At 39.5% G+C, this 23,143-nt stretch overlaps 1 protein-coding gene across 5 annotated transcripts in view; it reads left to right on the forward strand.

Annotated features, from left to right (window-relative positions):
- The window catches only part of agtpbp1 (ATP/GTP binding carboxypeptidase 1), a 28,064-nt gene extending 8,196 nt beyond the window's left edge, over positions 1 to 19,868 (forward strand). For all 5 annotated transcript variants that reach the window (XM_043246622.1, XM_043246623.1, XM_043246621.1 and 2 more), the window contains 23 exons: positions 330 to 397; positions 486 to 549; positions 1,306 to 1,452; positions 1,593 to 1,724; positions 1,848 to 1,941; positions 2,173 to 2,210; positions 2,839 to 3,047; positions 3,148 to 3,325; positions 3,674 to 3,774; positions 5,751 to 5,867; positions 5,968 to 6,446; positions 7,475 to 7,558; positions 7,963 to 8,049; positions 8,180 to 8,328; positions 8,824 to 8,911; positions 9,020 to 9,164; positions 9,407 to 9,557; positions 10,591 to 10,771; positions 10,894 to 11,023; positions 11,117 to 11,248; positions 11,661 to 11,837; positions 15,611 to 15,780; positions 17,906 to 19,868. In XM_043246622.1, coding sequence (XP_043102557.1) covers positions 330 to 397; positions 486 to 549; positions 1,306 to 1,452; positions 1,593 to 1,724; positions 1,848 to 1,941; positions 2,173 to 2,210; positions 2,839 to 3,047; positions 3,148 to 3,325; positions 3,674 to 3,774; positions 5,751 to 5,867; positions 5,968 to 6,446; positions 7,475 to 7,558; positions 7,963 to 8,049; positions 8,180 to 8,328; positions 8,824 to 8,911; positions 9,020 to 9,164; positions 9,407 to 9,557; positions 10,591 to 10,771; positions 10,894 to 11,023; positions 11,117 to 11,248; positions 11,661 to 11,837; positions 15,611 to 15,780; positions 17,906 to 18,080 — 3,296 coding nt within the window. In that variant the 3' untranslated portion in view covers positions 18,081 to 19,868. The remainder of the gene's footprint in view (positions 1 to 329; positions 398 to 485; positions 550 to 1,305; positions 1,453 to 1,592; positions 1,725 to 1,847; positions 1,942 to 2,172; positions 2,211 to 2,838; positions 3,048 to 3,147; positions 3,326 to 3,673; positions 3,775 to 5,750; positions 5,868 to 5,967; positions 6,447 to 7,474; positions 7,559 to 7,962; positions 8,050 to 8,179; positions 8,329 to 8,823; positions 8,912 to 9,019; positions 9,165 to 9,406; positions 9,558 to 10,590; positions 10,772 to 10,893; positions 11,024 to 11,116; positions 11,249 to 11,660; positions 11,838 to 15,610; positions 15,781 to 17,905) is intronic.
- Positions 19,869 to 23,143: the final 3,275 nt, after the last annotated feature.

Genomic DNA, 23,143 nt, shown 5'->3' on the forward strand with positions numbered 1-23,143 from the left:
GCTTGTGTTCCTGGACATCTGCCAAGGAGACATTTCTTGAGCGCTGCATGGCTATTGGATTTTAAAGTGTAAAATGAGATGAATGTGACCGAGTAAACATGTTTCGGAGAAAGACAAAAGGAAAAAATAAAATATCAGGGAAAAGTCAAACCATACAATGCTAAACTTCTCACCGAATTGAACGCGTGCGGGTAGTTCAGTGGTCTGGTCGTCTGAAGGTCAACTAGCCTGTGCTTGTTCATAAATGTTGCTGTCTATGTTGTAGTTAGTTCAGTTTCACTGAAATGCAGCAGTGGTGTGTTTATACGGTGTTTTTGGTCATGTTTCAGAGAAGACCCGTAAGGAGGTGGCGTCTAAAAGCTCTGGTGGGATGGAGATCATTCTGTCGTCTCTGGAGGTACAGAGCTGATGATTTCAATCACATCCGTTCATCTCGGATCAGGTTCAACTGTTTCTCAACTGCTTATTCTCTCGATTTTGTCCAGAATACACAGGATTTGCAGACCACTCTCAACATCCTCACTATCTTGAACGAACTGTTGACTGTGGGTGAGTTTCAGTGGTATTATTTTTCTTAAAACTATATGTCAGCCGCAACACAAAATACTTTACTATGTCATACTAAATGACCCATAAACATTTAATGCATTAAATATGAAAATGAATTAAAAACACATTTATGTATTCATTAATTTGATTGGATGTTGTCTAAAGGTTCAAAACACTTTTGCATTAAAATAAAACACACACACATACTTTTTTTTTATATAAGTGGGGTCAAAATTAGGACGTTAACGCATGTAATTATTTTTTCATATTAATGTCTAAAAAATAAAAGCAATTTGCACAGAGGCGGGGCTAGGGTTGACCACCTCAGTCACAGCTGCTGCTTTTGTCACTTTTCTGTCACAAGACGTGCATTTATTCAGTCGCATAATGTCTTCACGACCACATCAACCAGGAAAGCACTTCACTTCAGGGCCAGGTGCGAGTCAGTGGAGCGTCTCTGAAATGGTTTTCGACACTGTGCTGGCATAATAAACAACTGCTGTGATGTCTGTTAAACGAAGGACGAAAAAATAACTTTTACGGCTTTACATCTGTATTTAATTTAGAACACGTCTAATAACTTCTGTTTCAATTTCTGTATGTTTCTGCTAATCGGCGATTAAATAGCTAGTAGTATTTTTTTTTTTTAAGCGGCTCTCCTAAGCTCGCATTTAAAAAGTCCAGCTCTAGAATCAGCTCCGAGCCGCTCAGGGCGGCCTGGCGTGATGCCGCTCCGTTTGTTGTTGCTTGTGGTAGGCGGAGGCCGCCGGACCGGGGTGTTCGTTTCTAAAGGAGGAACAGCCATTCTGATGCAGCTGCTGGTGAGCTCCAGCAAAGACCCCCCGGCCAGCGAGGAGCTGATGCTTCACGTTCACTCTCTGCTGGTCAAAGTCGGCCCCAAAGGTACAGACCACACCATACTCCCCTTTAATCTTCGACTGTGTTTTGCAATCTCGAATTTTGTAGATTTAGCTGTTTAATTGATTTGATTAAGACTGCTGTGGAGAAATGAGCCATTCCCAGTGACTTCGCTTCCTCTTCAGACAGGAAGTTCGGCGTGAAAGCGCGTCTGAACGGGGCTCTGAATGTGACTCTGAATCTAGTGAAGCATAATCTGCAGAACTACAAGCTGTTGCTGCCGTGCCTTCAGGTGCTTCGGGTCTACTCGAGCAACCGTACGTTCATGTTCCTCGTTTCATGTGCTCTGTAGTACAGCGGGATATGTTTGCAGTATACTGATATGAAAAGATATGACATGCTCAGCGATGCACTACAGCGAGGCTTGTCTTTTCTCCTAGTGGTAAATGCAGTGTCTCTGGGAAAGAGTGGCGCTTTGGAGATCATGTTCGAAATCATCGGACCCTTCAGCAAAAAGAGCACCACTCTGCTGAAGTATGTGTGTGTGACTGTCTGTGTGTGTGTGTGTGTCTGTCTGTCTGTCTGTGTGTGTGTGTGTGTGTGTGTGTGTGTGTGTGTGTGTGTGTTTACTAGATCTGAGAATCATAATGCACTTACAATACAATAACTGTTACAAGAATTACACTGATCACCAAATATATGGCTACTGTGTTTTTGTCTTTTATTAGTTTGACTGATTTATTTTATTTTATTTTTCTCAAAAAGAGTGGCCTTGGACACACTGGCATCGTTACTGAAGTCTGGTGAGATGTCTGCTTGGATGATTCTCTCACGACCTGACAAGAACATGTTTATATGACTGACTGACAGTTATATTTATTGGGAACATTAGTAATGGGAACATCACACACACACACACACACACACAAAATCATACAGATGCTGTGTCAATAAAAATATTTATAGCAAATGTGCTTATTTAGAATGAAAATTAATGTCCGTGCAAATACAATTTTACATAGTTTTGTAATTGATTTTTCTACCAAGTGAGCATAGTTTACCCCTTTATGTTATTACATCCATTATATTTATTTGTAAAGGAATTAAAATCAGTACATTAGAATGATTTCTGAAGGATCATGTGACACTGAAAATTCAGCTTTATATCACAGGAAAACTGATCATTTTAAAATATATCGAAATATAGAACATAAACGTGAGAAATTGTGAAATTGTTGTTTTTCATTGTGCTTTCTAATTAATCAAACTCCACTTGAGTTACTTTGACTAGGTTAAAATAAAATAAAAAACGAGCATAACAAAAAAAAGTGATTTTAGAAAATGAACATATGCACATCCAGGAGAAAGCATGTCATTGCAGAGCTGTTAAAGACGTGCGGGTCTCTTCTGTGTGCGTGTCTCAATCTTCAGGAATGAATGCCCGTCGGGCAGTGGACAGAGGATACCTTCCCACGCTACTCACAGTTTATCAAGACTGGCACCGCAATGACACGCGTCACCGCCATGTGGTCATCCGCAAGAGCATTCTGGGATGCATCAAAAACCTCACTAACATTAAGCTTGGCAGGAAGGCCTTCATAGACGCCAATGGGATGAGGATCCTTTATAACACATCCACTGTATGAAAGTGTTGGATAAAGTTACATTTTTTTTTTCCATTGGACCACGTCGGACTGCTTGACTTTAGTTCTGAAGAGATATAACTGTGATGTGTTTCAGGAGTGCCTGCCTGTCCGGACACTGGATCCTCTGGTCAATACCTCCAGCCTAATCATGAGGAAGTGCTTTCCAAAGAACCGCCTGCCACTGCCTACTATTAAAAGTGTCTTTCACCACCCGCTACCACACATACCAGCAGGTGGACCGGTGGCGCAGCTGTACAACCAGCCGCCTGGAGGTACAACACACTCACGCTGAATCATGCAATCAATGTGCACCATATTTAATTCTGAACTGTAATATAAAAAAATGCAGAACACAAATCCTACACAACTTACTGCACAAGACAAATAAATTGCAATGGGAAAATAGAGGATATCGTAATTATCACTGTGTTAAAACCTCTGTTGTCTATTGAATTGTCGGAAAAAGGGTTGCCAAATTTTTTACTTTTATTTCAATTTAGTTTTTTCCTTCTCAAACTGGAGTTAAATTATGTGCATTTCAAGCTGTTTCATGCTTCTTTGCGTGCAGTGTTATAAATTGGTATTAAAAGCCGGTTGTGTCTTCTGTTCTTCTGGGTTAGTGGACGATGTAGTTGATGAGAGCGACGAGAATGAGGCCACGGAGGTCGACACAGAAAATGACACGGAGTATGACGAGGATGATGCCGGACACAAAACACAGGTACAAGGATCTCGTTAAACTTCACTAAAATTCTAATGGTCAGCTGGTATCAGTCATAAAAAAAAAATTAAATAATATATAAAAACAGATACATGTATGTGACCATGGACCGCAAGACCAGTCTTAAGTTGCTGGGATATGTTTATAGCGATAGCCAAAAATTTTAGGGCATGTTCCATCAAGATATTTTATAGATTTCCTACTGTAAAATAGAAATTTTTGATTACTAATATGCAGTGGTAAGAATTTCATTTGTACATTTTTATAGGGCATATTTTCTCAGTATTTTGATATTATTTTTGTACCCATTGTAGCCAAATTCCAGACTTTTAAATACTTGTATTTTGGCAAAATACTGTCCTATCCTAACAAACCATTTTTATTCAGCTTTTCTTTATTTTAAAAAAGTACCCTTATGACTGGTTTTTGTGGTATATATATATATATTTATTTATTTATTTTATTATTTTTTTTCATATAAGTTAGCGGAATTTCTGATTTATTGGTCATTTTTCAGAAAATATGAAACACAAAAACTTTTCTTGTTTGGCTGAAGCTATTTAATATCAATCAACTGTGTTTATTCTTTTTAAACCATAATGACAACAGAAACTACGCAAATGACCCTGATGAAAAGTTTACACACCCTGTTGATTTTGGCCTGATAGCATGCACCAGGTTGACACAGACAGGTTTGAATGGCTATTAAAGTTAAGCCTCCTCATCTGAAATCTGTTTGCTTATACTTAGTGTGTGTGTGTGTGTATAAAAGGGCAATGAGTTTCTGGACTCCTGACGGACCCTTACATCTTTTATCCAGAACTGCACTGACTTTTCTGGATTCTGAGTCATGGGGACAGTAAAATAATCGCCAAAGGACTTGAGGGGAAAATGTAGTTAACAGGAAAGGGGTATAGAAACATATCCAAGGAATTGAGAATGCCAATCAGCAGTGTTCAAACTCTAATTAAGAAGTGGAAAACAAGGGTTTCTGTTGAAACCAAACCACGATCAGGTAGACCAACTATAATTTCAGCCACAATTGCCAGGAAAATTGTTCATGATGCAAAGAAAACCCACAAAAAAACTTCAGGTGAAATACAGGGCTCTCTGAAAACATGTGGTGTGGCTGTTTCGAGTTGCACTTGAAGAAAGACGGGCTTCGTGGTGGAACTGCCAGAAGAAAGCTATTACTATGGAAATCTCCTGACCTCAATATCATTGAGCCACACTGGGGAGATCTTAAACGTGCAGTTCATGCAAGACAGCCCAAGAATTTACAGGAACCAAGAAGAATGGGCAGCTTTACCATCCGAGAAGGTAAAGAGCCTCATCCACAACTACCACAAAAGACTAAAGGGCGGTATACACGGTATTAAAAACTTTTGGTATGTAAACTGTTGTCATTATGATGAAGACTAAACACAGTTGATTGATTATAAATAGCTTCAGCCAAACACTAACCTTGAATGCAAGAAAAGTTTCTGCGTTATCATTCATATTCTCTGAAATTTTAAATAATAAATTATGCCGGGGTATGTAAAGTTATGAGCGTGTGTGTGTGTGTGTCGAATTTCAGGAGGAATCTAGGGATGTGTCTCTAGCAATAGAGCAACCACTGTATATATGTATATGTATATATGTATGTTACCTGTTGCATTATTTTTATCTCAGTTTTTAGTTTTAGTTACTTAAGTACTTCCTAGCAGAAAATGTTTATCAGATGGTTCCAATCATTTTAAAATGACCAAATGCCAGCCCGCTCATTTTTTGGAAGATATGCTGTCTGTTGCAAATTAATTCTTTAACCCAGATTTGATGAAGGTAATAAATAGACTTGTTCTATCACACAGTGTTTACACAATTCTCTACAATAGTCCACTGTTTCTGCTCATAAGCCTACATGTGTTTCCGATCATTTGTAAAAGAGCAATCAGGAAACTGATTTTATAATTCATGTTTGTTATGCACTGCAGAATGACGACATAGAGACCGATATCAACAAACTGCGGCCCATACAGATGATGACGCGTCCGTTTGATGAGCTCAGAACCTACGAGTATTTCTGTCGGGAATTCAGCGAGAATTTTGAGGTGAGGTTATTACTAGGGGATGAATTGGCCGATTTTAGCTCGCACATGTAAACTCCTTCACTCAGTCGTCTGGTGTGAGCACTTTCTGTTTCGTTGTCAGGATGATGACTTCGAGAGCCCCAGATCTGTCATCCCTCCATTGAGCGTGAACTCAGAGCTCCATCGTCCCATCATCATTCCCACCACGCCGAGCTCCTTGGGTCCTCAAAATAGACGTCTGCTTCCAGAGGACCTCCTGACGCCAAACGAATCGCCTCTGGAGCTGGACAGCATTTCCATATCGAAAAGGCCAGAGAGCGCACCGGACCCCGATCTGGTCTGTAGTTTGGGCCGTCTGGTTCTAGATGTGAACGGAGGCTCTGCGGACGGACCTCAGGACGAGGCCGGGGAACAAGCGGTGCTGGAAGTGCCGGACACCGCAGCCCTGCTGCCGCTGCACGACCCTGACCTTTACCTAGAGATTGTGAAGAGCACCCGCTCAGTGCCGGCCTACACCGAGGTCGCTTACCCAGATTACTTCGGGCATGTGGCACTCAACCTCCGCGAGCCCATTCTAGAGAGGGTTTATGGAGTGCAGAGGTACGGCTCGTATGCTTTACTACCTTTTAGAAACGTTAACGGAATAGTTCAGCCCGAAATAAACATTTTCTGAAAATTCAGACCATCCGAGATGTAGATGAGTTTGTTTCTTTATGGGAACAGGTTTGGAGAAATAGCATTCCATCATTCGCCAGTAGGTCCTGTGCAGCGAATGAGAGTCCAAACAGCTGATAAAAAAACATCACAATAATCCACAAGTAACTCACACCACTCCAGTCCATCAGGGAATGTCTTGTGAAGTGAAACGATGCATGCTTTTAACCTCAGACCCCTACTTTTGGCAAAAATTTTAGTCTTATGCACAGTATTGCTGTCTTCAGTGAAAAAGTTGTCTTGTCTGAATCAGGAGAGAAATATTCAGAGATCAAGCACAACAGTCCAAACCAATTTTGAACAAATATGTCACTGGATTTTTGGGATTTTTTTACGGACTTTTGAATTTTGGCCAGAAGTGATTAGTTTAAAGCTTAAAAATGATAATGATTCATTTATTTGCTGTTTTTGCTTTGTCGGCACCCATTCACTGCAGAGGATCCAGACTCTGCCTTTCTCCAAAGTCCAGATCTATTCTAATGAATCTACTAGCATCATACTCCTATATCATGACTCTTGGATGCTCTCAGAGTAAATTTTCAGCTAATTCTCTTTGCGTGCGTGAGCGGTTTATCCTTATTCAAGAAAGTTTTATTTTGTAGCAGTTCTATGCCGTTTTTAAACCTGTATCTTTTTATTTTTTCCCATGGAAAACAAAATGAGATGTTCGGCAAACTGTCAGAGGTCGCCAAGCTTAAAAAAATAAAATAAAATAAATAAAAGCGTCACAGTTGTCCATGTGACAGTATTCCATATCTTCTTTAGAACTGCGATGATGGGATTTGATGATCAGGCCAAAATAAGTGTTTAGACAGCTCTGTGCTTCTAAAGAATAAAAGGTTTTTTAGAATCTCATTTTGTGCTCCGTGTTTGGAAAAACGTTTTCAATAAACCATTGACTTTTTTTCCAACAGAACAAAGATTTTCCAGGACATTGAGAGGCTCATTCACCCCAGTGACATCCTCGATAAAATTGTATATGACTTAGACATTCAGAGGTCAGTGTGCGCAATAGGACTGTCTGAAATGTCTTGCTGTGATGAGCGAAGCAAGTTCAAATGACCATGTACTGCTCATAATCAAGCAAATATTTAATTTAAAAAAATAAATAAATAAATTTCCCATTTTGCAGCTGAAAATCAACAATGTTGTAACAGTATACATTACACATTAGAACTGATTCAAAAATAAACGCATAAAAGTAAAAAATAAGCTAAATTTTATGCGAAACAAAATACAAATAATGCTGATAGTTTTTGCATGTGTGTATTGTGTATATTTATTATGTATTATGTTTTTTTTGTTGTAGTAATAGAGTGATACATTTAAAAAAGAGAAAAGTTATATTTATTGTTTGAGATCTTGTCTAGTTATTCCAAACACTGTACAAATTTTCTTTCAGTTGTCCAGTAATTGAGAACGGGGAGTCTCTCAAGTTCAACTCGAAGTTTGAGTCCGGAAACCTACGGAAAGCAATACAAGTCAGAAAGTATGTGCAGAATTAAATTATAAGCCCTTTTTCTTTAATAAATGTGCTTTTCATTAAAAGAATTGTTTCAAAAAAAAAATGATCCATTCATTTTATTCCATTTCTTTCTATTGCTTGTTTCTGTCGTCAGGTTTGAGTACGACCTGATCTTGAACTCTGATATCAATAGTAATCACTACCACCAGTGGTTCTATTTCGAGGTGGGCAATATGCGTCCTGGAGTTCGTTATCGATTCAACATAATCAACTGTGAGAAGTCCAACAGCCAATTTAATTACGGTGGGTCATTTCAAGTATCAGTTCAGAAATATACTCTGCTCAAGTACTTTTAAATGTGCCATTAAAGAAATAGTTCACCCAAAAGTGAAGATTCTGTCAACATTTACTTGAATAGTTCCAAACCCGTATGAATTTCTTTGTTCTGCTGGACACAAAGGTAGACCGTTTGTAACCAGGCTGTTTTGGGTCACCATTGACTTTCATAGTGTTTTTTGGTGTTTCAATGGATGCAACTGTTCTTCAAGATATTTATCTATCTAGCTATCTATTCATACAGATCTGGAACCACTTGAGTGACAGAATTGTAATTTATTGTAATTATCAAGTATTAACACTATCATGAATACTGCTAGACCTGGAAAGCAATTTGTTCTCATATTAACGTATGTATAAGGGTTGAGGAATATTCACCTATTCGCATCTTACCACCAATCAATGACCAGTCTTAAAAATCAGAGTGTGTTTGATTTGTGATTTCTATACATGTTGTGACAGGCATGCAAGTGCTCATGTACTCAGTACAGGACGCCATCAATGGCAGGCCCCATTGGGTTAGAACAGGATCAGACATCTGTTACTACAAGTAAAGAGCATCCTTTATTATTATTATTACACATTATTGTTAACCTTACGATGCATTGGAAATACAGTTATGATTTAAAATGAATTGAAGCGTTCCTATCTTCCACAGGAATCATTTCTCACGAAGCTCCATTGCAGCTGGCGGTCAAAAGGGCAAATCGTACTTCACCTTGACCTTCACTGTGACCTTCCAGCATAAAGATGACGTTTGCTACTTTGCCTACCATTACCCATACACCTACTCAATGCTAAAGGTACTAAATTGATTGATGAACCCCATTAGTAAACCAGTTTAGGTGCTTATTATAAATCCTAATGCTTTTTGTAGCCATTTTTGTGCTGTATGACAATATGGTAATATTAGCCCAGTAAGCATACATTTATGCGTACCTCAGGAATACGGCAGAAAATGGATATCATCAGTTGACATATGGCATGGTATTGTTTCTGTATTACGTTACATACTGTATTTGGATTATGTTCGTCCTTTGTTTAGATGCATCTGCAGAAGCTAAGTGCTTTGCGCACAGCTCAGATCTACTACAGACAGGATGATCTGTGTGAAACTCTGGGAGGAAACAGCTGTCCCCTGCTCACCATCACAGCCATGCCTGGATCATCCAGCAACGATCACATCGGCCAGTTTAGTATGTAACACACACACACACACACACACACACAAGAATATCACTGATAAGCATGCAGCATTAGAGCCTATCAGTTGGGTACATTCACTCTTGAACTCATAAACACACAGATTCTCTTGCACTCTTGCTCACACGCATTCACTTTCACGAACACTCACTTGAGCGCTCACACACCCCATAAACACTCTCACACGCGTCCTCACGCACACACTCTCATTAACACTCTTACAGCACACGCGTCTTCATATGCTCACTCTGTTTTTAAACACGCACTCCCATGAATGCATGCATCCAAACATTCTTTGGGTCCTCATGCGCTCTCTTCACTGAACAATAACACGTCCTTATGCAATTACTCTCGTGATCACTCACATTTATCTCCATGCATGCTCGCATCTTATGAAAACTCTCAAATGCCTCATACCATGTGCTCTCTCTTACGAATGCTTCTTCATGTTCTCGCTCTCATGACGCCTCCTACATGCACTTCATGTTCACACATACATAACTGAGATTGTCACATGCACACGGCTTCCTGTTTCACACGCATGCCCCTATGCAAACTTTTTGAATAGCAAATTGTTGCATACTGATGATCCCTTGCATACATTCTGATACAATGTCACATGTACACTTAAAACACATTTGCATTCACGCTACTATGCAGCACATATGCCCTCATGCCCTTCGAGACATTCTTTCTCTGTTGCCCTTTTGCAAGCACCGTCACATCCTCATTGGCACATTCTCAGGCACTCTGAATAGTTTTTTTCATAAACGCACACATGTCTTTTCTTACCCGCACCCTCCCAAGGGCGCACTCACATATACTTTCACTTGTGTTGCACCTGTGCACGCTCAAACCCAAGTACTCTCCGATGCATTTTTGAACGAACATTTTCATGTCCCGTGTATTTAAAATGCGCCCGCATGCATGCTCAAGCACTGCTCCGTGTATTCTTAAATGCATCTGCGCATATGCTTATTCAAACGCTCTTCCGTTCATTCTCTCATGCATACTGTGCGTTTGCAGGAAGCCGTCCAGTGGTGTTTCTGTCTGCGCGGGTACATCCTGGAGAGACCAACTCTAGCTGGGTGATGAAGGGCACTCTAGAGTATCTCATGAGCTGCAGTCCTCAAGCTCAAAGTCTAAGAGAGAGCTACATCTTCAAAATCATCCCCATGCTCAACCCCGACGGCGTCATTAATGGAAAGTATGTCGACATGGAACACCAGGTTCTATAGAGATTCAGATAAAAATAGTCTTAAATACTGTAGATGGTGTTGATCGTAATGGAAAGGCCAATCGTTCTTTATCTCCCGTAACACTCCGCAGTCATCGTTGCTCTCTGAGCGGGGAGGATCTGAACAGACAGTGGCAGAACCCCAATGCCGAGCTGCACCCCACCATCTACCACTCCAAGAGCCTCCTGCAGTACCTCAGAGCTACAGGAAGAACTCCACTGGTGAGAGAGCGTCACGCTGCATATGAGAGAACTCCGTTGAAATGGAGGCGACGACGCCAGCGGTGTCATTCTGCCCTGTCTGTGTGTGTTTAGGTGTTCTGTGACTATCACGGCCACTCACGGAAGAAGAATGTTTTCATGTACGGCTGTAGTATTAAGGAGACGGTGTGGCAGACCAACGTCAACACCAGCACCTGTGACCTACACGAGGACCTGGGATACAGGGTAACACTTCTTTTATTGACATAAAAGCATTATGCAGACATCATCTCATTATACAGCTCATCATTGCTTTTTCTGTAATGTAGAGAAAGCCAGGTTTTCAGGCAGAAAATGCTGTTTTATTGATTTATTGATCACTGTTTTTGATAAAGCGCTATAGAAATGAAGGTAGCTTGCTAGCTTTGGAGCTTAAAATACTTGGGTATAAACAAAAACAACTTAAGCATTATTCAAACATCACGTATATTTTTACACACTGTGACATGAGGATGAGTAAATGACAGAATTACACGTACATCAGCAAAAACAGTTCGTTTGTTTCATTCTAATGGTCAAAGAGTTAAAAACTAAATACTCTCCGTCAAGTGATTTACCTTTCTTGAAGTCGATGCTCATTGCGCGCCATGTTTTTAAGACTCTGCCGAAGCTGCTGTCTCAGATGGCTCCAGCGTTCAGCCTGTCCAGCTGCAGCTTTGTAGTGGAGCGCTCTAAAGAGGCCACGGCGCGCGTGGTGGTGTGGAGAGAGATCGGCGTTCAGCGCAGCTACACCATGGAGAGCACGCTGTGCGGCTGCGACCAGGGCAAATACAAGGTGAGCGGGGGGCGCTTCACAGAAAAAACACATGTGGGTGGGCTTGTTTTTAATTACATTGAAGCCTTCAGTAATATTTGGAATTTTTCAAATTCGTGTTTTTTGCCGAAAGTGACCAAGAAGATCTGGTTACCAAGACAACTGCAGGTGAAGAACAAAAGCAAACCGAGGATATAGATCGCCATTTGGTTCTTATTACGCAGTTATTTGACGCACGGGAAGGAAACAGTCAGCATTAACAATGAGGGGTACGGCATGAGAAAGGGATTTAATAAGTTCAGTGATGGCCCAGGGTCAGTGTCTGTGAGTTTCAGGTTGGTTTATTAAATATGAATATTCATAATATACATGTATCTTGCGCACTTAAAAAATGTGTTTTTTTTTAAATTAGATATTATTTAGAATAAATAAAGATGAGTTGGAAAAATTATTAACAAACCACAGTATAACAATACAATGTAATAATAAAAAAAACAAATGCACTATTAAATATTTAATATAAAAATAACAAATGGATATACAAACATTTATATTATATATAAATATAAATATATATAAAATATACTTATATATAAATATACTTTAAAATATAAACATTTCTCTTAATTTCTCTTTATATATAAATATATGCATGAATGTGTGTGAATTTTCATTTTAAATATATGTGATATATTTAGCACACGTATAACTTTTTTATTTTGGATGCAGGGCAAGAACAAAACCAACCGTGGCCGAAAGAAACGTTACTCTTAAGCCAGAAATCAGACAATTTGGCCACTATACTAATGTTTGATTATTAGCTCCTAATTAGACAAGATCACATTTATAACCGCAATCCTGCTTTGATTTGCTTATATTTGTAAAGTATGTTTCTCACTTCGCCATTATCGTTCTTGCTATTATCTAGTAAGTGTCCCGCTGAAATGAATTTCTCACAGGGTGTGGGAACGCTTAGCAAACTTTTAAAACCAAACGCATTCAAATGCTGTGGAAACAGGCCAAGGAACACGGGATGAGTTTTGACCATATGCAAGGTGCAGAAGAAGTTCAGGGACATCAGGGTTCTTGGCTCTCTGTGAGGGTGAGATAGTCAAGTTATCTAATGATACGACAAGGTCCTGGCAGGGTGTTTCTTGGCTGGAATGAACAACAGCTTGGTTTGTGATAATTCAGCCATCTGAGATGAGCGTTCATCCGGACAGAGATGGCACGCTTTCCCGCCGTGTACAGTCGCTGGGCTACAAAACCCCGCTAAGCCCTTTCACATTGTTTAACACAGTGGTGTTAAGCCTGAGTTAACATCTTTTTTTTTTTTTTTTTAACCCAGGGTTGTGAGCAATGTGAAGAGCCTGTACAAGTGTGTATCTGTGGGCTTACTCTGCCTTTCGATGGGTGGGGAATAAGACTGATATGAGGAATTTTTTCCAGTTGTTTTGTTCTGGAACAATGCTGAGATCCTCCGAGTGAAAACTTCATCTGCGTCACTGCACTGCGTAAAGGGGAAATAATTCAACACAGTGCCTGGGCAATGTCGAAAATTCTGAAATAACATAAATATAATTATGCTGTGACTTTTTAATTTTAATATTTTTAATTTTAAACTCTGCTAATCAACTAAATGAGTTAATTGGTTTTAAAATGACGGTGTTGCCATATCTTTTACGTCCATTTATTTTTCCTTGTTTAAACCAGAAATAAAATACAGATGTGGCTCTTCTATATATATTAAAAAAAAAAAAAAATTATATATATATATATATATATATATATATATATATATATATATATATATATATATATAATTATTATTTTATTTATATATATATATATATATATATATATATATATATATATATATATATATATATATATATATATATATATATATATATAATATTATTTTATTTTTATATATATATATATATATATATATATATATATATATATATATATATATATATAATTTAATTGGAAATCAAGAAATTAGATGCACCTTATTATTTTTAGATATATTTATACATGTCTGTGTTAAAGTGAATGGCTTATTTTTACATGGATGAAGAAAACCTGTCAAATCCTTTCAAAATTCTTATCCTGGTTAGAATGGGAAAAACCAATCGATCCAAAAGTGCTTGGACTCCGGCATGACCTGCTCATTTACGCTTTTTAAATATTTTTATAGCAAGCGTTTTGTAATGTCACGTTTGGATGAAGGTGTCATTTAGTATAGCTGCATATTTGATATTTCTATTGCCACATATCTATAACGAAACAATAAAAAATGGACACCAACAGAACCAACTGACACGCAGGAGCTTTAGATGCCTCTAAAAAGAACAAAAGTGATACGCTGCTTGTTTCTCTAACTAAATGATGTTTAAATATTGATGACATGTGTTTTCATACTGAAATAAGGACAGTAGATGGTGCTACAGGCCATGTGTGAAGGATGTGCGTCTCAGTCTCTGTCTGTGGGACACATAATGGCGTCCCTGAGTTCAAGGAACATGGCTTCTGCAGAGTATGTGAATATAACGGTTACAAACTTAACATTCACAATAACTAGACTAGCGCTATGCTAATGTATCATCCCATTAAAAAATAATGAGCAGCACTGCATTCTATAGTTGTATGACTATGTTCAGACATGTGTTGGAGCCACGTATTGGCTCATGCGGCCTCTACAATCTGGATTTGAAACATGTGTTTTTAAATATTTTAATTCATTTCAATTTCAGTTCGATATTTGACGGAGAACACCAGAACGTTTTGGAAACCGTTAACTATTGTGATCCGTATCCAAAAGCAATACAGCAAGTGCTGTTTACTTCACGGAAACACAGCAAAGCTGCGGGTGTTGAGTTTACTTGCTACCGACTTCCTCAAACAAAACTCTTTCCGAGATTGAATTTGATTAACGGAAAAAACTAACTTTGGCAAATCCGGCGACGAGTGCTTTCAGCGAATCAACCCACAGCATCGTAAACACGACTTCGCTTCCAAGGAGACTGATAAAAAACACCTGTGTGCCCTTACTTCAGGAAGTTGTGCACGGCCTGCCAATCATAGATTGCAGCAGATTGAAAAAGCGTTTTCCAGTTTAGTGTGCAATATGCATCGGAGATCAGGCCGATCAGTGCACAGGCTGTTTTAGTTAGTTTGAGAGACAGATCAGATTAGTCCAATATGTTCGGATGGCTTCTTGCCAGCAGAAAAGTTTATTTATTTTAGCTCTTTATTTTTGGTTATGTTTTTTGTTTCTCTTTAGCCTTTTGGGTCGTTTTAATTTATTAAACTAACATTATTAATCTGAGTTTTAGTTTTGTGTGTGGTGTCCCCAATTACCAAATGGTCACACATTATATATAAGGTGGCCTTAACTACTATGTAATTACATCCAAAAATAACTGCAGTGTTCTTATTGGGTTTATATTGTATTGCTGCTATTGAGGAGGGATACGGGTCAGGTTAGGGACAGGTTTAGTAGGTTTAAGGGTCGATTATGGTGTAAGAGATGGGTCTCTTACCCATATATGTACAATGTAAAAGCATGCATGCATTGCATCAAATGATTATTTTAATTGTAAGCACATAGTAGTTACGGCCACCAAATATAAACTGGGACCGTTTTAACTGTTTTATTTTATCGTGTTCCACAATATAGAACATAAAACCCCTTGTCTTATTTAATGAATGTAGCTAAGATGTCATTTTGCAATCCAGTCCTTTACAAACACTTAATGTAATCTGTATGTGTGTGTGTGCGTCTACAGGGGCTCCAGATCGGTACAAGTGAGCTGGAAGAAATGGGCTCCCAGTTTTGCTTGGCTCTGCTCAGGCTAAGACGCTTCACATCGCCCTTGGAGCTCCACAACCACAACTCCCATCTGCTGGACATGGAGAACGACCTGATAGACACCCGCAGCATCCCCAACATCACCAGGTGAACGCCCGCGCGCCAGTACAGCTCGGGACGTCCTGTTATTCTGCCTCCGCATGAACCGGCGCAACAGCTGCCGTATCGAATTTCAATACAACATTAAGCAGCCCGGAGCCCGCGACGTTCAGAACAGTAATAGCCATGATGTCCATGATGTCAGAAGCTTCTAGAGTCTGGAAGCTTCTTAGGAGAACGTACTTTGGCCCCTCCCTGCTTGTGTATTTCTGTAATGGATAACAACACACACACACACACACACACACACACACACAAGCACGCGATCTTGCAGGCCTCTTCTAATGGCCGGCACCACTTGAGGAGATGCCGGTCACATGGGGCTCAGCGCACTTGAGTGAAGAGAGAAGCACTCTGCTCATTACAGTCATCTAATCACCTGATCAAAACGCCCGCTAATCCACTTTGAGTCTGCCCCCCCCCTTCCCCTCTGCCCGTCTCGCTCGGATCCAGTTTCTTCCCCCTCACACCATTAAAACCATTAAAAACCCACTAAAACCAGCCAAACCACCAGACCACACATTAAACCATTTAACTGCTTAACAAGAGAGCCATAAAACCATCATCACTCTTAGTAAGGTTATTGCGTTAGGAGAGAGAGAGAGGCACCGACTGAGAGAGACATGCGAAGAAATGCCTCCTCGGCCGCCACATGAGGTTTCGACCGCTAACCTGCAGGAGTCGTTTGTCGGTTTTGTTGTATCGAACGGTCTTTTATTATAGCTCAAAATTAGGGTCGGAGATTCGAACATCCCTTTAACCTAAAGTATTAAACTGCGGCTCGTAACTCCGTCCCACTGTTAAATAACCACACTTGAACTGAAAGTAGCAAAACTGGACAGAATTTAGATTAATAATGGTAACCCTTTTAATTTTTGGTTAATGTTAACTCGTTAAAATCAACAGCTGTGCTTGTTATCAGGTAATACACTCTGAATGAACATGAACCGTGAACAACTGTATCGAAATCAGCTGACGTTAAGACGGATAATTAATAAATACTGTAATAAATGTACTGTTCAACGGTCAACACATTAACTAATGAAGCTTTATTGTAAAGTGTTAGCTTATTATTAAATAGCAGTATGAAATTAGATTTAAAATGCCCTTTTTGTGGGTAATGAAAGGTTGATATTTTGGTTTTGGGAGTCTCCAACAGCAGGTTGTCACGCAAAACTCTTTCGGTGTCTTTATAATATGCTTTTATTTCATCAAGGGAATATATTTGCTATAATACGGAATTTCACGAATTCTATATGCAGAAGTTAAAAATATAGGAATTTTAAATGAATTTAAAAAATGCGCTTTTAATACTACCGCGTGTTGCAAAGCTTCAAGACGGTAAGGATCTCCCGGTTGTTACGAAGCCGCCGATTGTGATCGAGAATCCATTCCGACTGCAAAGAAATAATTGGCTACAGTGATCATCGACGCGCACTTGACTCAGAAGATGCTTGTTGACACACAACCGCTGGTTTGACCGCTGTATGATGATCCACAAGTACGTCCATGGATTGCTGCTCGTGCGTGATTGAGCTCTTCTAGAAGTACCCTAATGTGAGTGACTCGAGGACCCTTTCCAATCCCATCTTCCTCTCTCCTCCATCTCGCTTCCTGTTTTCGTGTATTACAATACAGCCAAATAAAGTCAAAACAAATAATGAATTAAAACGCTATGCCAATGCTTAGGCCCTGTGCGACTATGCGCTGATTCGCGTCGCCAACCTCGCTTTTAACATCGCATCCAGGAAAAGCTCAGGGCATGTTTACACTTGGCAGGTTCGGTTCATTTTAAACTAACGCCGCTGTGATTTCTGTGTTAGTGCAGATGGAAGTTCATTACTCAGAAGGTGTGAGAACGCTGCGAAGCAAAAACACCTAGCAATTACCCAGAATGCCTTATTAACAGTAACAGTTTCCAAACATCATTTACAGAACAGATTGAAATCTCTATGTGTATAAAATTGTTAGCAGAAAGGAGGTAGACTGATTGTGATTCATGGGAAAAAATTGTTGTGTTTCTGTGTGAAGATATGATCTCACTTTCCATATACTTGGCTGACGTGTGTGTGTGTGTGTGTGTGTGTGTGTGTGTGTGTGTGTGTTTCTGCAGTCCCACCACATACGTGTTGGACGAGGATGAGCCGGCGTTCCTGGAGGAAGTCGACTACAGCGCCGAAAGCAACGACGAGAATGATCCCGATCTTGAACCCGATCTCCAGGATAACCATGCCCTCCCGGACCCTAATTCCGACTCGGAGTTCAGCCGCCAAGACTCACTTAACTAAACCCGAAGCAGACTCACTTTAGTGTAAGGCTTTAGCTGATCTCACCGGTCTTTTGCCCGTGTACTACATCACCCGTGTTTGCCTACTTGCCTACTTTATAGAAGCTGGTTTGTTCACAAAGCCGACTTAATTTAGAGTAACTCAAACATAACATGTTAACGCAGAAGATCCTTTTGAGGCCGTGATGCTTATAGGTGCTTCACAGGTTACGGCATTATTACTAACGTTAGAAATCAATCTAAAACATGCCGTTATTAAAATGGAGGAAAGGTTTTGTCGCTATTTACTCATTTTTTCCAAAAAACGTTCAAAATTCTGTAGAACGCAAAAGTAGATGTTATGAAGTATGTTTTTTTTTTTGTAGTTTTAAAGGGGTAGTTCAGCCAAAAGTCAATATTTGCTGTTCATTTCTCAGCCTGAAGTCCTTCAAGAAATAGGTGGCTTTTTCTTGAGTAGAACAGTAAAGAAGAGTTTTAGCTGAAACCGTGGTCCTCAGTGATTTGTAAAATGATCTTTAGAAGCAAAAAAGCATATGCAGGCAACGCAAAATGAATACCAATGGCTCTCGATATATATATTGAGGCCGGAGCGAAACGTTCGGTGTGTGCAAGAAACTCAACGTTATCTGTAATCCAGAGCTTCACTTAAAACGGCGAGTATGTAAGGGTCTGGATAACGTTCGGGGTCTTGCGTGGACCAATCGTTTCGCTTCATGAGGCCTCAGTGTATCATCAGGAGCCATTAGTATCCATTGTGTGTTATTTGCAGTCCCAGGCAACAATTAATTGCAATTAAGTTTTTGTTTACACATATATTATGTGCACAAAAACTTTGGATGCGAATATTTGTTGCCCAGCACTAATTGCTTTTTTTGGCTCTTCAAAATTACTATTTTATATATATATATATATATATAAAAAAAAACACAGGCCAAACCTCTTTAATGAAGAAAAAGCCACCTACATTTTAGAACGGCAAATGTTCATTTTTGAGCCAACTATCTCCACTATTACGTGTTCCACAGAAGAGCAGATTTTGGAAGGAGTAAACGACGGTACCTTTAAAACTGCAAAAACGCAAGAAATCGGATGAAATGGTCAATTACACTTATTAACAAAAATGCAACGCTATGTGCTAAACGGTCTCTAATTTCACAGTTCTGGTGCTATATTATTAAAGGCCATGACCATTTTATAAACGCCGGTGTTTCGTTGACTCGCTTTTGATTAAGAACAGCTGGTACGGCTGTAATCCTGATGCAACGTGACATACGGTCATCTAACAAACCACAGTAACATCACCACGAGGACAGGATCACCGCTGCACGCTCGTAACCTCACAGTGCAACAATGCAGTCTAATGAATGTAACGTCACTCTTACTCTCACCCGCTAGGACCTCCGCGAGGCCGCAGCGCTAGATCAGTATTGTTTGTGTGAGTGCGCGTTCACGGCACATTTTGTGGCTGTACTTGCTTTTCGATTGGGAGAGCTTCCGTATTTTAATTTAGATGTTAATATTTATTTGTCGCGTTTGTATAAGTAGTGCATGGTTTTTGGAAGTCGCCTTTTTAATTTATATTATTCGTTTTTATTGGGAGGAAAGGAAGGTAAAAGTTGATTTTCGGTGCGAGTGTGCTTGTTTGTGTTCGTGTTCGTTTGATGTCAGCAGTTGGCCAAAGTACTAAATGTGTGTATGGGGTAGAGAAAAATGTATACGTTTGGTTGTGTTTGAATGATTGTCAAACTTTGATTGAAAGTATGGGTAATAAACAACTAAGTTAAACTCATCTGTTTCTTGCATTTGCTTTTATTTCGGATTTAAATCGCTTTTTTTTTTTCAAGACTTTTAAGTAGTGCTGTCGATTAATCGCAGCCAAATAAATGTTTTTTTTGTTTTAATAATGTGTGCTTGTACTTTGTATATTTATTGTGCGTATAAAAATACACACACATGTCTACATTTCAGAATTTATATTTATATATATATATATTTTTTTATTATTATTATTTATATATAAAAATAAATATATATAATTTATATATATATAATATATATATAATAAAATATATATATATATATACACATACACACACACATTATATATATATATTCACACAATGTAAATTATATGAATATAAATACAGATTTATATTACTTTATGCGTGAATATATACACAGTATATTCATAATAAATATACATGCTAAAATAGAATTGCAATGCGATAAAATCGATTCAGTAAAACAGAATTATAGTAATAATAATAATAACTTACTGTTAAAAGTGGTGACAACTTTACAGTTTAAATAATAGAGTTTTGTGTCAAAGAATTACCGTAAGCACTAACTGTCTCCTTGATGCCTTGCCCATAGGCTTCTTCTGGACAATCATTTTTTGCTTGTTTTTACAAACTGCGGCCCCCACGGCACGCCGTCCATAAAGCTTAGCTTGTTTTGAGCACCGCGGACAAGCGGCCGGTCGGACAGGAAAGAGTAAAACGAGAGAATGAATAAGTGGGAGCGGGAGAGATGTGGCTTAAGCAGCGGAAGAATGCTAATCCACAGTCGGCACGCCAAAAGAAAGCTCCCGTCTTTTCAACTCCATCACTTCCTCCTCCTTTTCAGCATCCCTTCATTTTTCCACGGTGCAGAAACAAAAGACCCAATCCCAGCTGGCCCTCAAAGACAGCTGCATTCACATCAGACCCCTAATTAACCACACCGATGCGTTTGACGTGCATGTGTCAACACAATCTGACGCCCCCCTGACTATTCATTTAAAACCCATTCATTGGCTTTCATGTAGCAGATCTTTATCAGTGTTTTTCACGGGACTGGGGTCGCAGAAGCCTTTTTTTGTATATATTTTTTTTATATATAGATGTATAGCTGCTGATGACGTTGCCCAAAACCATAAACAATTGAACGGGGAGTTAAAAGTAAGCCAAAAAGACAGCATTCTCATACAAAGGAAAAGCATACAGATAGCTATTACCGTTTACGAAACCAGTGGACAAATCATTAATAGAATATTCATATTCATAGTCATATTGTGGGTTCATATCCCGGAAGAGCCCCCAATTTATGGGTGCATACCAATTTGAAGTGACTCTAGAAGGCACAGAGCTATTGTGTCGCTCGTTAAAAGGTACGACGGAAGTTTTTTTTTTATCCTACAGTGACCTTCAAGGTGCTTACAAAGGTGTCCTGCAGCACTGAACCCGATTGGTTCAGTTTGGGTCGAAGCTGGCCCCCCAGGACCGAGTTTGGAGACGCATGGTATAAACCATCGTTTGGACTTTGCTGCATTTGATTAATTCACCATCAGCCCCGGAGGTCTACCACACCTGGACAAGCTTGTTCGTGTGCGGTCGATTGGGGTCGGAGCTAAACTCTGCAGGAGCGTGGCTCTCAAGGACTAGAGTTGCTCACCCCTGACCTATCCAGTTAAAGGAACCGTTCACCCAAAAATGAATTTTACCCCACAGCTTACTCCTAGGTGTATCTTCTTTCAGACGAACACGGTCGTATAAGTTAGATTCACGACAGATGTGCAATTTATGCTTCAAAATAATGGTCACTATCCTGGAATAGCCGGAATACATTTTATACACCGAGGATGGCTTTGGGTGAGTAAATTATGAGCAAATTTTCATTTTGGGGGAACTATTCCTTTAAGTTGACTAGATGCAGCGCTGCTAATTTGTACAATGCAAGAACAATGCCAACAGATCTTGGTTACATCAAAACATCCAGGGGCTGTTTGCACAGAATGTGGTTTGGCGTTCCACTACACTGCCATTGTTTCTGTGTAAACATGCTCTAGACCAGGGGTCTTCTAACCTGTCCTGAAAGTCTCCCTGTCTAACACTCCTTATTTAACTCAAGACCTCAACTGGGAGTATCAGGTTAAAGGAGACAAAGAAAAGTGAGGATAGGTTTGCCCTTGTTCTAGACCAGTGCTTCTCAAACCTGTCCCGGTGACCCACAACCACAACTCTCCTGATCCAGTTCATCAGCTCATTAGGAGAGTCTAGAACACGATTTACTCTGGCTGCGGCTTATGAGGCAGCAATGTGCTAAATGGGAAACGGTTGGGGGACCTGTTCCTGGATCTCCACCTTCGTGCACAGTTCATCTCTAACCCTAATCAAAGCCTGTACCTTCACAGACAGGTGTGTTGGATCAGGGTTGATAAGTGAACTCTAGATACTGGACTAACCACTCGACGGGTGTCTTTGACCATTATACTTACGTCTCGCAAATGTGTGCTGCAGATGAGCCCCTCGTTTAGTAACGGTAGATAACTTTACAGTGGTCACAAAGTAATTTGACTCTTAATCCACCATTAAAATGCACGTCTCATAGAATTAGAGAAATACATATGGGTAGATGACTTAACAATGTGGCTTATTGTGTAGCAAAAAAAATTAAAAAATGATATATATATAATTTTTTTTGCTGTCACATAATACGACATATTTGTATATGTATATATAAAGCTATTTGTGATTGTGTACTTGAGCTATTTGTATATAAAGCTAGATTGTTCTCATGTTATTTGTATGTTTTTTTTTTCTACATTTTTGCTGTCGCACCATAGAATACAGTCCAGTTTATGCAAACGACTTTAAACCATTTCTCAGGACAAATTATTCTGATCCACTGCGGATGTTTATATATAGCGTATTCATAGCTTCATATAGACATACATGCATAGAGCTGTCCTAACAAACCAAGACTCACACACACACACAGCAGGGCCCTCTATGGATGAGTGAATTATTTAGTTGTATATGAAAGAACGTTATTGACTGATTATCTGTGTTCTGAATTATTAATTGGTAAAAATGCTGGTCGGGGGTGGGGTGGTGTGTCTGTGTGTGTGTGTGTGTGTGAGTGAGAGAGAGAGGGTATATCTCGTAAAACCGAGGAATGCGGTGAGAAATATATGGAGGTAAAGACGAGAAGATGGTAGAGGTCAAGCACAGGAAGTGAAACCTGCTACCCAACTAAGACCTGCAGAAAAACGGTGACATTGCATCCTTTACATTTAGACCAGTA

This window comes from Puntigrus tetrazona, chromosome 8, assembly GCF_018831695.1.
Source record: "Puntigrus tetrazona isolate hp1 chromosome 8, ASM1883169v1, whole genome shotgun sequence".
NCBI classification, from domain to species: Eukaryota; Metazoa; Chordata; class Actinopteri; order Cypriniformes; family Cyprinidae; genus Puntigrus; species Puntigrus tetrazona.